The sequence below is a fragment of the Cervus elaphus genome, chromosome 10 (assembly GCF_910594005.1).
Source record: "Cervus elaphus chromosome 10, mCerEla1.1, whole genome shotgun sequence".
NCBI classification, from domain to species: Eukaryota; Metazoa; Chordata; class Mammalia; order Artiodactyla; family Cervidae; genus Cervus; species Cervus elaphus.
This window is the reverse complement of record NC_057824.1, coordinates 15,157,165-15,172,972: the sequence shown is the minus strand read 5'-3', so window position 1 is coordinate 15,172,972 and position 15,808 is coordinate 15,157,165. Positions and strand designations below refer to the sequence as shown.

Genomic DNA, 15,808 nt, shown 5'->3' with positions numbered 1-15,808 from the left:
TAGGAGCCTGGGCCACTGGGACGGGATGACAGAAAGCAGCAAGGCCAGAAAGCATCTGCTGCGCCACTGAACTGACCTTGGAGCCAGCTTGTCTGAGGAAAGCCCTGCTTCTGTCCCCCGCCCCTCCATGCTTGGTACTTGGGCTGGGGTGGCTACTGGTTGACCTGTCTGTGGCAGCTTTGGCTGCAGGCTGGAGAGAGAAGTCCAGGCAGCAAGAGGGATGCAGAATGCCAGCCTGGAGGACATGCCTGCCCACAGGTATGAAGGGTGAGAGGAGCCGGACACAGGTGGAAAGAGGTGGAGGACCTGCCAGAGGCCGAGCCTGGACTCAGAAAGGCCCAGACGGGCAGCCACGGAGCCGGCTGGCCCAGGATGTGCAAGGCGGCACCTCCTTGCCAGTCCCAGGACCGACTCGGGGCAACCACAGCAGTCACACCCAGCCTGACACTGCCTCAGGGATCTGCTCTGTCCCATAGCCCAAGGTCCTCACCCTGCAGCTGTCTCACTCTGTTGGATTAATTTGTATCAACCGTTGATGGGAAGATAGCCTGCTGTAGAGCTTCCTGGCCTTCCTGAGATCACAACAGCAGTGTCCTTGTGGACCTTCTTCCTGACGCATGAAGAAACCGCAACCCGCCCCATCCGCTCCAGTGTCAGTGCTCTGGGGTGGTTCCTGCCTTTACAGGCAAGTCCTCTGTGTCCACCCAGGCGGGTACCGTGTGTGTGGGCTCCTAGCCTTTCTACTTGGTGTGTATCTCACGCCCTCCGTGTGACGACTCCGCATCCTTTGTCGAACTTGTGATGGGGGCACACCTGCGCCCCCCACCCCCTCCCTGAGCTCAGAGCTGATGGAAAAAGCACACTCAGGGACAAGAGATGGAGTCCCAGGGGCCAGGTTCACAGCCGGAAAGGCAGGTGGCCACTATGGCTGGGGCCACCTCTTGGAAGGGAAGTCCACATGCCCTTGTCAGAATGGATGAGCCAAGGCCTCCTTCCGCTTCGGGTCCTCACCTGCCTGCCCACTGCTCACCACCCCCATGCACACCTGTGACCAGGCAGAGGAGCAAGAAAACGCAGAACCCAGAAGAGGCTCTGCCTGCAAAGAGGGACTGCCTCCACAAGGCTGACCCAGAGCAGCCTCTTCCTCGTCCTCCCCTCCTGGGAGTCGGTGCAGACCTCATGAGCAGTAGCCCATCCCGGGAGCTCGTCCCCCACATGTGGCACCAGGCTTGATGCCCCTCAACGTGCCTCCTCAGTCAATCATGGATCATTCCTGCAGATCATTTCTTATGATAAATGGTCTTCCTCAGCCAAGTGGACAAACACCCATAAGGCTTCAGAGCTCACTCCGTTTCAAATATTCCTTTTATGTCTTAAGTTGAAGAAAATAATTTCTTTTCTGGTTTTAAGTTTTTCATTTAGTTCCTGGAAAGCCTGAACACACGTCATCCACAGTTTATCACATCAAAGCCTGTGGTGGCAGACTCCTGCCCCTGGGGAGGGTGCATGGGAAAGGCCCTCTGTAGGAGAAAAGGCTCCAGCCTGCACTTCCTCATTCCCAAGCCAGGCTCCCGCGGCTCTGTCTGATCGCAGCTCTGGGTGGCTGACGCCGTCCTTCTGACTGGCCACCCCTGTTCCAGCACAGGCCCCCGGGGCTGCCCTCCCTGCCTCCCTTTCTCCAGAGCCTCCCTGAGCTCCCTCCTCTGGGTTCCCCCATCCCCGCCCTGAGTGCCCGCAGCCACAGCCCATGGAAGCCAGGCTGCAGCCTTTCCTCGAGGCTTTCTGACTCCCTTCCTGTCCCCACAGGGTGAGGGCCCCGAGGAGCCGGAGGTGCGAGGGCCCTGCTCTGGTCCCAGGGCCTGGGGACATCTGCCGCCATGGGCCAGGAGGAGGATGGATGTGGACACGACCCTGGGAGGCTGGCCTGGCCACAGCAGCAGCTCTGCAGAACCAAGGCAAGCACTGGGGGCCCATGTCTGGCGGTGGGAAGACAGCCTGAGGACCGATGTCCTGGAGGCCCTGCTGTCTGTCCAGCCCACCCAGGATTCCTGCAGCCCACACAGACCCTGTTGTGCCACAAAGCCCACCCACTCTGCCTCTAAGGCTCTGCAGCTGAACAGAGCCAGGGAGAGGCTGCAAAGGCATCTCCTGTACCAGCCCTGGGAGGCCTGGGGCCATCCCAGGGGATGTGAGAGAGTGACACCTGCCACCAGGACCCTAGTGGGTCCAGCTGGGTTCAGCAGTGCTGTTCCTCCGCGGTGCTGTCCCCACCATAGCTACTGCCCCTGCCCAGCCTGTCCTGGGCATGGTGACAGCCCTCAGAGGCGGCCTGGGCCATCGGCAGGCTGGGGCACTTCCCTGGGGGCCTCCTCCCTCACGGAGAAAAGCCTGGGTGTCGGAGGAGGCTATACTGAGCCCTAGGAAGCTGGTGGCTGGAGCTGGGCTGCCTCTGTGCCGTGCACCTCAGGCAGGTGCCAGCCGTGGGCAGCTGTGTAGGAGGCTGGCTGGTGGGGGAGTGCCCCGAGCCTGGACTTCCTCCTTTTGTAGCAGGCAGTGGGGGCGAGCAGTGTCCCCGGGAAGAGGTAGTGGCATCAGAGATGACCTCAGGGATTGGGGGCAAGTGACCCGAGGCAGCCAGGGAAGAGCCCTGAAGACTGTGAGGGCTCTAGGGAGCAGGCTGGCTGCTGGGGACAGCATGGGACAGAGGGCCTGGGGGTGCTGGAGACAGCGTGAGACGGGTGAGGGCCACGGGGCCCCAGGTCTGGAGGATGTGAGCAGGTCCCTGTGTGGCCTGAGCTTCAACCTCCTTGTGTGTACAAGGGGGTACAGCCAGGCCCTGGGGCCCCTGGGAGCATTTCCCAAGGTGCCCGGTCTGACGTGGCATGGTTGGAGGATGAGGTCCTGGGTGATCGTGGGGGGGGACTGCAGAGGCACTTCTATGGGGGCAGTCAGCACTTCCTGGTACCCACATCTTTCCTCTGGGAGGGGCTGGTGATGGGTGGGCAACCCAGGAGCTAGCCAGCGGGGCTTGCAGATGAGGCCAGGGTGGCCATGGCAATGGTGAGGGGGAGGGGGGTTGTTGTGCAGGCGTTGGGACATCTGGAAGCCCTTGCTCTCAGGCTGGCCTGGGTCAGTGGTACCTGTGGGGCAGTGGTGGGAAGCGAAGCCCCTGCCAGGACCCTGGATGGTGCCTGAGTGAAACCCAGGCGGGCTGGACCAGCTGGGGTGGGGCCTTGGCCAGTCCGCCCACAGTTCTCTCTGGAGGTTGGAGCTCCTGCCCTAGTGACAACCAGCACTCACTGGATGCCTTCTGTGTGACCTGACGGGGACTCAGGGAGGGCAGAGCCCAAGCCCACCTTCTCAGGGTCCTGGCTGGCCAGGAGGCAGCAGGCATGAAGGGGGACAAAGAGGCTGTATGTCACTCGGGGCTTAGCTCCTGGTCAGCCTGGCTTGGCCCTGCAACCGTCCAACTCCTGGACACCTGCTTTCTTCCGTGCCAGGGGCAGTCGGTGGCCGTCCTCCTCCGAGAGTCTTCCCGGTCAGGGAGCTCGGAGGGCGTGGCAGTCCGGCTGGGCGGGCCGGGCCTGGGGTGCTGACCTCTGGAGCCCTGGGTCAGTGGACACCGTATGGGAGGCAGAAAAGGGCTCCGACCTGGCGTGCGTCTGCGGGGCCGCCTGAGGGCCGTCTATCCGTTCGACGCTCGGGCCACCCTCCCTAATGACACAGCCCCAGGGGACCAGCGCAGTTTCCGGTGCCCCCTCCTTGGTCACCCTCGACGGCGTCTTGGCCCCGCCCCCACCAAGGCCCCGCCCCCACCAAGGCCCCCGCCCCCAGCGACATATCTGATGACGCCCACTCGGCCGGGCTCTGCGTCACGCCTCCCGTCCGCCCAGACGCTTTTGGCTCCGCCTCCACGCTCAGGGTCCACGCCCACACCAAGGCCCCGCCTCCACGGCCGAGGCTCCGCCCCCAGGCTCCAGGCCCTTCCCTGCGCTCGGATTCGGTCTCGCGCTCTGGCTCGGTCTCGCGCTCTGCGTCCTGCTCCCCCAGCCTTGACCCCGCCCACCAGGCCCCGCCTCCACGCCGGAGGCTCCGCGCAGCGTGTTCCTCGCCCTGTCTCCGCGTTGGGCTCCGTCAGGTGCTCCTGGCCCCGCCCCCGCGCTCTCGGCACGCCCCGCGCTCCGAGCCCCGCCCGACGCTCTGGGCCCCGCCCCCGCACTTCCGGGCGGCGCCGGCGGGGGCGCTCCGGCCTGGGCTTCGGCGCTCTGGGCTCCGGCTCCCTGCTCTGGGAAGCGATCGTGGCCGCCGCTACCGCCGCCGCCGCCGCCGCCGCCGCCGGACCGGCCGCAGTCGGGCCGGAGCCGCGTCCCCGCGGAGCAGGCCGGCGGGAGTGCGCGGCCGGCCTTGGCGGCGGCCCCGCGGCCTGCCCCGCGCCCGCCTGCGGGCCGCCGCGCCGCCGCTGCGATGGGGGCCGCCCGGGGCCGCGCCCCCGCCGCGTCCCGCCCGCGGCGCCGCCGCTGAGCGCATGGGCCGCGCCGCGCAGCTCCGGGATCCGGGCCCGGGGCCCCGCCGCCGCCGCCGCCGCCGCCGCCGCCGCGCGGGTGAGTCGCGCGGTCGGGCGCACATTCCTGAGGGGCGCGGGCCTGTGCGGCGCCCATTGTAGGCCGCGCGGGCCGGGCCGGGAGCGGGACCCGGAAGAGGGGTTCGGGGGGCGTGCGGGTCCGGGGCCGCGAGGGCTCGGAGCGCGAGAGGAGGCGTGCGGCCCACCGCTGCGAGGGCGGGTGTGTCTAGGAGAGGGTGCTCGCAGCTGATGCCGAAGGCGAGGGGTCGGCCCCTGTTGACTCTGGGGCCCGTGGACGGCTCACAGCGGGCTTCCACTTGCTCAGGGTGAGCTGAAAGGGGTGAGGAATACTCAGGATTCTCAGAAGGAAGGTACTGCGGGAGGAGGCTGGGGTGTGCAGCTGATGTGTTTGATTGGATGGTGCTGAGTGCCGTGCTGTGATCCGTGGGTCCGGGGCAGAGTGGGTGGTGGGTACAGAAGCATCCTGGGGATAAGCCGGATGGCGGAGGGTCCCTTCTCCTCCCCGTAGAACCCCCGCCTCCCCAAGCAAAAAGTAGGAGTGAGTGAGTCTGAAACCGGAGGAAGCACTACCCGTGAGGCAGAGCCTGAGGTCGGGTGGTCTGGCTTGCTTGAGGGGCTTTACTCCCTCGGGTAGATGCCTCACCCCCCAGCTTTCTCTGCCTCTCTCCCGGGGTATGTCTTAGAGTCCACCTCTGCTCTCCATTTTCACGGGAACCGAGTCCCTTGTGAAACCAGAGCTGTACAGTCAGGGCAGTGACGCTCATAGTTCAGCATCGAGCACAGCAGAGAAAAATGCATTAGTCCTCTGGGCATTTTTCTCAGCCCGTCTCTAAGATAATTAATAAAGAGTGATTGTGCATCTTGGCCCCTTGTTTGTGCTCATACTTCTGTTCTCTGCTGCTTCAGGGAGACCCTCACACCCTTGGACCAGGCCTTATTTTGGAGAACACACACAGTCTAAACCTGGCCTCCCAAGATAGCACTATCTGGGTTTCAGTTTTAAGAACTTCTATTCAGGAACAAGGAGGGGAAAACATACAGGATGTTTGTTTCTGTCTGATTCCTAGCAGGTATTTATGTTTCTTGGATTTCTGGTTTCAGGAAAGCTAAGTGGACTTTTTGGGTTTCGTTGGTCATTGAGGATTTAGGTGGTGGGGGAATAGATTACATGTAAAGCTGTAGTCCCAATTCTTAGGACAATTCTTAGTAAATGGACAGTTGGGAGTATGTCAGAGTCACACTCTGTTGTTTCCATACTTCACATAAATCAAAAATTCAAAAGTTGCATTTGAGTAAAACAAATAAATATACACACACCTACAGCCTTGAGCTGGCTGCCGTGGTACCCAGGGGGTGCTCCTTGGCAATGACTGAAGGAGATTGTAAATGAGGCATCAGAGTTGTAGATTCCTTTTGTGGAGTCCCCTTTGTTGAAGGTGGATCTGTTGGCCAGATCCAGTGCCTGTGGGCCCTTGACTCTCACCTGAAGCAAGGCAGCGTCTTTGTATGTGGTGTGTGCGTGTGCACACCGAACACCTGCCGTGCTCCTCCTTGGGATCCCAGAGATCTCAGTGATGGCAGCACGTTTCCTAACAGCAGCAATGTGGAGGGATGTTCTTGTGCTTCTGGGACACTGACTGTCTCCTGTCAGTTGACAACCAAAACCAGATGTGAATTTTAAGAAATGTTTCTCCCGGGCTGTGAGAAGATAGCTTAAATGATTAGGGGGACTTGCTTTCACACAAATGAAACGGCAGCTCGATGTTGAACCTGCTGCTGTTTCAGCACCTGTGAAGGGCTAATGTTCCACATCTGAGCCAAATGTTGTTTTCCTTAATGTTCATGAATTACATGTTTGTTGGTGCCCCTTAGTTGTGAAACCTTGTGTCAGATGCTGTAGGCCCTGCAGAGAACGTTTAAACCAGGCTGCTCCAAGTTGTTTACCTGGAAGACATCAGCGCTTTAAGAAAGTGACGTGACTAGTAATCAGCCTCCCCTTAGAACACAGTGACTTGGTTTTTCCTCAAGGCAAGTGAACCACAGAGCATCTCCAGCAATAAGGCTCAGGGGACCAGGTGTAGGTCCTCCTTTCTGAGATGGTGACCCCAACAAGAAGGTGCTAGCATCCTGGAGCTGGTGTGGAGACCTCAGAGGTGCTCAGTCCCTGTCGATGGGGCTCAGAGGAGGCGACCTTGCAGTTGAAGTGGTCCGTGAGCAGCAGCTGTCACAGCCCGTGGGCCTTGACCTGAGAAAGCAGGCTGTTCCTGCCGAGGCCGAGATTGCAGCCGACCCGGTACGCTAGTCACTCGCTTAGGACAGTAGTTGTGACCTGTGTTCCACCTCTGGGTGCCGTGAGGTGTCGGCAGCTGCTGGCAGGCGAGTGTGTGCGGACCAGGCATGGGGCAGGTTGCACGTAGGCCAGGGCCCGAGAGTGGAGAGGTGGCTGGAGGTCTGTGCCTTGTGTTGGTGCCAGGTTTTTGGCTTTTGCTCTGCTCCTCTGACTTGCTCAGTGCTCTCAGCTATTGGGCCTGTCATGCTTCTCTCCAGTCTCCTTCTAAGCAGGCCACTTATATCCAGCAGGCCAGGTTGGGAGGTGTGGCTTGAACCAGTGGGCTCGGTGTCAGGGAGGACAGGACGCGAGGCTGTGGCAGAGCCCTGGCAGGGCAGCCTTCCCTTGTGCAAGACGGGCTTCTAGCAGCAGAGACAGAACCATGGCTCCCTGACTCTGAGAGGGCGAGTCACGTGACTTTCACTTACCCGAGCCGCATCCTGTGAGCCACATGCTTCCTTAGCTAGTAGGGTTTGGGCCTTGTCTGCTCTGTACCTTCTCTGTTCCTCAGAGTACTCAGTTGCCATTTGCTGTCAGAAGGACACTTTCCTTTTAAGCAAGGTTTTCAAATCTAGAGCGCATCTCTGATGGAAGCGTTTTTTTAAGACTGTTCATGGGAATTCCCTGGTGGTCCGGTGGTTAGGACTCCACGTTTTTACTGCTGAGGGCCTGGGTTCATTCCCTGCTCGGGGAACTAAGATCCCAGAAGCTGCCCTGTGTGGCAAAAAAAATAAGAGCCTTCACGTCATTGGCGGTGTGAGAAGGTCCCTGTGCATGGGAGCCGTGTGCTCACTCACTTGAAGGTGCGTGAGGCGACCCCTGGTTCCCTGCTCTTTGGGCCGCGTTGAGACTTAGAAGAACAAGTTGCTGTGTGTTTGCCCGGGTTGTGGGGGCACTCAGTGTGAAGCGGTGGAAAGCAAGAAGCAGAGCGGCTATGGGCCTGAAGAACGTGGAGGGCAGACCTGGCCGCCAGCCCGCGGTGTGGAGTGCCATGTCTGCGCATCACAGTGGCCCTGTGATGCTGAGATACATACCCTCACCTTCCTCGTGAGGGGCTGGCTCTCACCTGACTTTGCACAGCTGGGAGGACCAGAAGCTCCTGTGCCTCCTCCAGCCCTCCTGCCTTTCCAGAGCTTGAGAGGGCCTGGCCATGCAGTCCTATTGCAGCTCAGGATGGAGGGTCCCCAGGCTTGTAGTCTCTCCTTGTTCTCACAGAAGGACCCTCAAGGGTAGTGATGCTCTCTGTGTTCTGGACATTGATTTCTTTGTGCCAGAGGCATTCCTGTAGTTGGCAAAATTTACAGAAATTGCTTTAACATAGTACAAAACCTTGTGACAGAGGACTAAACATTTAAACTGAGTTTCTGGCTTTGAGTTCGAGCGGGAGGGCATCATTGCGAGTCTTGTCGTGAGAAAACCTCTGTGGTCATATTTCCATGGACCCACCTTTCCTAATCCTTGTCCTCTTAATGGTTTCAACAGGACAGATTGATTCACTTTGGAGCCGTAAGTACTGATGTATTAGGGTGCAGCGCTCATTGTTCATTGACGCACAGAGTCCCAAAATGAATATCCAAGAGCAGGGTTTCCCCTTGGACCTTGGAGCAAGTTTCACCGAAGATGCCCCCCGACCCCCAGTGCCTGGTGAGGAGGGTGAACTGGTGTCCACAGACCCCAGGCCCGTCAGCCACAGCTTCTGCTCTGGGAAAGGCGCTGGGATTAAAGGGGAGACTTCCACAGCCACTCCGAGGCGCTCGGACCTGGACCTGGGGTACGAGCCTGAGGGCAGCGCGTCGCCCACCCCTCCGTACTTGAAGTGGGCCGAGTCACTGCACTCCCTGCTGGACGATCAAGATGGCATAAACCTGTTCAGGACTTTCCTGAAACAGGAGGACTGTGCCGACCTCCTGGACTTCTGGTTTGCCTGCAGCGGCTTCAGGAAACTAGAGCCCTGTGACTCGAATGAAGAGAAGAGGCTGAAGCTGGCCAGAGCCATCTACCGCAAGTACATCCTTGATAACAACGGCATTGTGTCCCGGCAGACCAAGCCCGCCACCAAGAGCTTCATAAAGGACTGCATCTCGAAGCAGCAGATCGACCCCGCCATGTTTGACCAGGCGCAGACGGAGGTCCAGTCCACCATGGAGGAGAACACCTACCCCTCCTTCCTCAAGTCCGACATTTACCTGGAGTACACGAGGACAGGCTCAGAGAGCCCGAAGCTCTGCAGCGACCAGAGCTCCGGGTCAGGGGCAGGGAAGGGTGTCCCTGGGTACCTGCCCACGCTGAACGAAGACGAGGAATGGAAGTGTGACCGGGAGGTGGACGAAGCTGGTGGCCGGGACCCTGCTCCGCCCGGCAGGCTCACGCAGAAGCTGCTCCTGGAAACCGCCGCCCCGAGGGCCTCCTCGAGTAGACGGTACAGCGAAGGAAGAGAGTTCAGGTGAGTCGACCCGCGGCCTGCAGTCCTGTGCCCACCTCCACGACCTGGAGAAGCAGCCAGGGACAGGCCTTGTCCTTCAGCCCGAGTGGGTGGACTCCCGGAGCCGGGGTGAGTTGTGGGGCTGGTCTTTGCTCACGATACCTCCTCATGTGTTGGATGTCTTTACGTTTCTTTTTAAATTTTGTGTGTGTGTGTGTTTTTGTTCCTGTGCTCGGGTTTACTCTGGCTGTGGCGAGCCGGGCTGCCCTCCAGCTTTGGAGCCCAGGTTTCTCCCGCAGTGGCGTCTCTTGTTGCAGCTCGTGGGCTTCGTAACTGTGGCGCACGGGCTTGGTTGCCCCGCAGCACGTGGAATCTTCACGGACCAGTGATCAAATCCCTTGCATTGGTAGGCGGATTCTTAACCACTGGACCACCAGGGAAGTCCCAGATGTTTGCTTGTTTGTTTATTTGACTTCATCAGGTCTTAGTTGCCAACCTGGATCTGGGATCTTTGTTTGGGCCCACGGGCTCCGTAGTTGTGGCCTGGGGGCTTAGTTGCCCCAGGCATGTGGCATCTTCATTCCCCAACCAGGAATTGAACCGGAGTCTCCTGCATTGAAAGGCGGATTTTTAGCCACTGGACCACCAGGGAAGTTCCCCTAGATGTTTTTAATATTTGTATTTTGAGGGCACCTTATCAAGAAAGATTGAAGGCGGGAGGAGAAGGGGACAACAGAGGATGAGATGGTTGGATGGCATCACCGACTCTATGGACATGAGCTTGAGGAAGCTCCAGATGTTGGTGATGGATGGGGAGGCCTGGTGTGCTGTAGTCCATGGGGTTGCAAAAAGTTGGACACGACAGTGACTGACCTAACCGACTGACTTATCAAGAACAGCCTAAAATATATGGCTTTGTAAGTCATTAGGAGCGTTGGCATTCTTAGGAGTCATATGATATTTAAAGCTTATCCTTTAGTAGTAAAATCTGTGTTATTTTGCACAGAAGGTGGGTTTATGTGGCAGACTTGATCCTCTTGGTTTGATAGGACATTTGAGTGCATCAGTGCGGAGAGAATTCTGGGCCACGTGGGAGGTGGTGGCGAGGAGGCTGCTGGGCCACAGGCTGTCCGAGCACTTAGGGAACTCCCTGTGGCTGCAGGGGGGCTCCAGGACGGGTTCTGCACCTTCCGGCTCCCGCCAAGGAAGGGGTGGTGTGCTGTGTGTTCAGTTCCCAGCTCTCCTTGGCTGTGATCAGTCCTTGCACAGGGCGCGGTGAGCCTTGGAGGCGTGGAGTGGCGCTCTCCGGAAGTCGTTGCCAGCTTGGAAGCCTGTCGCCTGTTCTCCGTCGGTGGTCTTGCTGGAAGTGGGTTTGGTCTGGAGCTGGGCCCATAGCCGAGGTCAGTGGGCACTCGCGTTCTCACTCATCTCCCTGTCGGTAGGTGGTCCCGGACACTCCTGCCTGCAGAACTGAAACCTGGGGATCCTGTGGCCCTGCCGATTCAATCGTGGATCTACAAACGCATCCCTGGGTGCTAGGCTCGCCCGTGGAGCCAGTGAAAGCCCAGATCAAGTCTCCAGGCTTTCCGTGGTAGAGAGATTGGCTACTTCTAACAAACACAGGGTTAAACTTTTTGAGGGTTTAAATATTCTTTAAGTGATGTGATGAAAAAAGATACATTGTTTCAGGTAATCTTTATGCACCTTTATGCACCTTTTCCTCACTGTCCTTATTGATTTAGCAATCTTTTTAGGACAGAATATACTATAAAATTATCCTGGTAAGGAAGGCTAGTAAGTGACAATAGCTTTTAAAACCTAACATGGAAGTTTTCATATTTGATTAGAACAGTTTTAAAATGGGATTATATTTGAGGCCTGGGCTGCAGAGGAAAACAAACTGAGCTCAGTTCTGATTTCTGCTTTTAGAAATTCCCACATGCTACCCCTCACACTTCCCGGTTCTTGGTCGGGGGCCTGTTGTAGCAGCAGCCTTGCTTTTCTCGCTTCAGTTTGCTCTGTTAGTAGTATGTACCCTTTACTGTCCGATTGTGGGAGCATGTTCAGCTGTGAGGACTCTGGCACGTGGGGGTGTTGGCGCCACAGGGGCCTGGCGCCCCCAAGTCCTGCCTGCGCCCCGATGTGCCCCTCTCGGGGCTGCCTGTGTGGGTGTGTGGATGGGCGCCCTCCTGTGTCAGGGCCGGTGTCCATCAGCGCTAACAGGCTGACTCCAGCACAGTCCACTTGCTTTGCAGGGGTGTGCAGTTAGGGTCCATGAGGTTGAAAGTCACAGAAAACCCAGCCCACCCAGCTTCCACAGTGAAGGGGTTGGGCTGGCCCAGACAGACAGAAAGTCCAGAGCGGGCCGAGCTTCAGGTGTGGTTTGATTCTGACTCCAGCCACGTTTGTTTTAAAGACTTGATTTTGTTTTCGTTGTCTTTTAGGGCAGTTTTAGGTTCCCAGCACAATTGCAAGGAAGGCACAGACGTTTCCTGTGTGCTCCTGCCCCGCACGTGCACAGCCTCCCCCGCCCGCCCCAGCAGTGCCCCTACCAGGGTGGTCATTTGTTAACAGCGGATAAACCTGATCCTGATCTCTCCTGTCTCCATGGTCTTGCCTTTTCCAGACGCCGTGTAGTTGGAAGTAGACAGTATGTAAGCTGTTCACATTGGCTTCTCTTACTTAGTCACACGCTTTTAAGGTTCCTCAGTGTCCTTTCGTGGCTTGATCGCTCATAGCTTCAGCCCTGCATAATATTCCGCTCTCTGGATGGACCACAGTGTATGTATCCATTCGCCAGCTAGAGAACTTCCTGATGGGTCCAGTTTTTGGCAGTTATGACTAAAGCTGCAGTAAACACCTGTGTGTGGGTTTTTGCGAGGACGTGAGTTTTCATCTCCTGTGGGTAGAGCATCTAGGATCGCGAGTGCTGGCTCGTGTGGGAGGTCGGTTTCACAGGAACTGCTCTCCTCTGAGTGCTGCTCTGTCTCTGCCTCCCCACGGCCGGCTTTGCTCCCGTGTTGTGTAAACAACTGCCCCCCGCGGCTGGGGCTGCCCACTCCAGTCTGATCACGGTGCCTGGGCTCTGACCAAGTAGGGCCACCCCCCTCTGTCCAGCGAGGAGGGAGAAGGAGAGTGGGTGCTGGTGCCCGCCCCCGCCGCCCGCCCGGAGGAGCAGCACGTGCCGTCTCAGGGCGGCCGCTGCTGGAGAGTGTCAGGAGGGCCTGTCTGGGACAGGACGACAGTGAGGGGCTCCGGAGCTGAGCTCCCCGGCCCTGCGGGCCCTATACCGCGAGGCTGCTCCAGCTGTGCCCCTGGGCCGCCCCCGCGCCCCGTACCAGCCGGGGCGGCCCGTGTGCCGCTCCTTGCTGGCTTCGTGTGCACATGGCTGTTTTTCATGTTGTTGACTTGAGAGCCTTTTCCATAGGTCTTTGTCAAAACTGAGAAAACAGGGATGCCCCTGGTGTATTCTGCACTCAGCCTAGTCTCCTGGGGTCATTTTGAGCCCTGGGCTGACGGGTCACTAAATTTCTGGCTGGTTTGCTGTTCTCTGTGTGGAAAATGTTCCTGGTCTCTGCGGCCCGTTGTCAGTGGGACTCTGCACTGACTTGGGTTGGTTCACACCCACATTTAAATTTGGTGTGAATTGGCAGAGGGCCCTCTGATGGCACAGGTGTTTTGGCTATTTATTTACTGAGTGATTTGGCCTGGGGGCCCAGGGCCTGTAAGACATCCACAGGCTTGGAAGCCTGGCCTGGCCTGCCAGGGGCTGGGCTCGGCCTGGTTAGTGAGGCCTGAAGTCAGGCCATCTTTTTCAGTCCTTCAACCACCTGCACTTATCTATTGCCACTGGTTTTCTTTTCTCTGTCTCTTTTTAAAAACATACTTCCTTTTCTGGGCGCAATATGCAGTGTGTGAAACTTCCCCGACCAGAAATTGAACCCATGCCCCACTGTGGTTAATCGTGGAGTCTTAACCACAGCACCACCAGGGAAGCCCCTCTCCTTTTTTAATCGACATGTACTTGACTTACATTGTTGTCTTAATTTCTGCTGTATAGCAGAGTGACTCAGTTATACATACACTGTATGTATATATATGTGCATATGTGTATGAATATGTGCATTCTTTTATATAGTCTTTTCTCTTACAGCTTATCTCAGGATATCAAATATAGTTCCTTGTGCTCCACAGTAGAACCTTGTTTATGTTGCTGCTGGTTTTCATGTCTAAGTGGCGAATGCTTTCCATTTCTCTTTACTTCCTTCCTCACTGGTTGAGAAGTTGCCCGAGGACAGGTTCTCATCTGCTCTCTCCTTACGTCTTCTGGGTGGGGCAGACAGTGAGGCCCCCTGGTCAGCGCTGGTCCCTGTGGCCGTGGGCAGAGAGTTCAGTGCAGATGATGCTTGTAACAGGAGTAACTTGTGGGTCCGGTGATGGACGGATGACCAGCCCTTACTGTCCACACTGAGGAATTGCCTGACCTGTTTGTTGCCTTATCAACTGTGTTCTGGTAAATGACTTGAAGAAGGAGAAATATAAAAAGAGGAAGCACCCAAATGTGTGTCGTTTTGTGTGGAAGGCAGAAAAGTGAGGTTGCTCTGGGGTTTCTGGTTGCAGCTCCAGCGCCATGGGGCGGGGGTGGGGTGGTGACTCTGGGGCCGGCTGCTTCTATCCTCAGGGTGGTGGGGGCCCAGGCGACAGGGGTCTCAGGACACTAGTCCTGCTGTTGTGGTGGTGGTTCAGTTGCTCAGTCGTGTCCGACTCTTTGCGACCCCATGGACTATAGCACGCCAGGCTTCCCTGTTCTTCAGCATCTCCCAGAGTTCGCTCAAACTCATGTCCATTGAGTCGGTGATGCCATCAGACCATCTTGTCCTCTGTTGTCCCCTTCTCCTCTTGCCTTCAATCTTTCCCAGCATCCGAGTCTTTTCCAGTGAGCCAGCTCTTCGTATCAGGTGACCAAAGTATTGCAGCCTCAGCTTCAGCATCAGTCCTTCCAATGAATATTCAAGGTTGATTTCCTGGTTTGATCTTCTTGCTGTCCAAGGGATTCTGGTGACAGCCTGTTTAATTTGACCTTCAGGGCTTCCCAGGTGGCACTGGTAGTGAAGTGACCCCCCTTCCAGTGTAGGAGATGGAGGAGAGAGAGGTTTGATCCCCATCCGTGGGCCTGGACGATCCCTTGGAGGAGGACCCGGCAACCCTCTGCAGTGTTCTTGCCTGGAGAATCCCATGCCTCGTGGGCTACAGTCCCCAGGGTCACAAAGAGTCAGACACGGCTGAAGTGACTTACTGTGCAAGCACTCTTCACTGTAGGACTCTTGGATCTTCTGTGATGGAGGGTGACTCGCTTGTGAAGTGTGGCTCTCCCTGCAGCCTTCCGCCTCTTCTTCCTACTGCTGTGGCTGTGGTCACTCTCAGGTGGGACATGGGGCTCGGGGAGAGAACACGACCTGCTGCCTTTTCTTTGTGGTGTGTGACTTGTCCACCTGGATGAATTCCTTTAACTGAACAGATGATCCCAAAGTTGGTGACTGGAGATGTTTTTAGATGGACTTTAGTATGTAGCTGTGGGGTTTGCAGGGCAGGAATTTACAGGGAATTCCCTCGGGGTCCAGTGGTTAGGACTGCACACTCTTAGTGCTGCGGTCCCGGGTTCACTCCCTGGTTGGGGTACCAAGATCCCACAAGATGGGCAATGCAAGCAAACAAAAAAGACAGGAGTGTATAGATCTTTCCCTTCACCTCGTGGGCTGGATGGGGAGAAGGTTAATTAAGTTCAGTGGTTTAATTTAAGGACCCCTTGTGTGATGCCTTTTCCACCGGCTGTGTCTTCTGGGGTCAGCCTTCTCCTCCTTATGTGATGGTGGGAGAGTTGCTTCACCTCTCTGAGCTTTCCTGTAACAGGAGGAGGATGAAGCAAGGGCCTGCCAGCTGAGGCTGTCAGGGAGGTCCGTGAGCTGGTCCTCGGTGGGCCTGCATGCAGCAGGTGTTCAGGGCACACAGCAGGTGCTTGAAGTTTCAGATCCTGCTGTGTATTCGTTGACATCGGAACTTACTGGTCTGCTCGATGTTGGTGACATTCTCATCCAGGTGACAGGCGATTTCAGATCTAGACACTTTACAGTTTTTACTAATCATGTATCCTGAGAGGCACCCAAAGCTGCCATCCTTAGCTCCAGAAGTGGCACCGCCATCTACCAGCTCCAGCCCAGCCCCCCTGACTCCTCCGCCGAGTGTGTGCTCAGCCCCCTGTTTCTCGCTGGGGTGCCTGCCACCTCCCGGAACCACAGAGCCTTCTGGCTGAGTCTCTGCCCCAGTCTCCCCCCACCACGCCCAGAGGGATGGTTTCTTGATGCCGGTCTGGCACGCTCTCTCTCCCTGATGCGCGGACTCGCCCCCGGCTCCTGTGACGTCGCGTGTCCACGGGATGCCTGGTCGCAGTACTGACACGCTGTGTGCTTCGTGTGCC

At 57.5% G+C, this 15,808-nt stretch overlaps 1 protein-coding gene across 6 annotated transcripts in view; it reads left to right on the top strand.

Annotated features, from left to right (window-relative positions):
- The first annotated feature begins 8,393 nt into the window (after positions 1-8,393).
- Positions 8,394-15,808, top strand: part of AXIN1 (axin 1) — a 33,699-nt gene continuing 26,284 nt past the window's right edge. For all 6 annotated transcript variants that reach the window (XM_043915715.1, XM_043915713.1, XM_043915711.1 and 3 more), the window contains exon 1: positions 8,394-9,354. In XM_043915715.1, the coding sequence (XP_043771650.1) occupies positions 8,477-9,354 (878 nt within the window). In that variant the 5' untranslated portion in view covers positions 8,394-8,476. The remainder of the gene's footprint in view (positions 9,355-15,808) is intronic.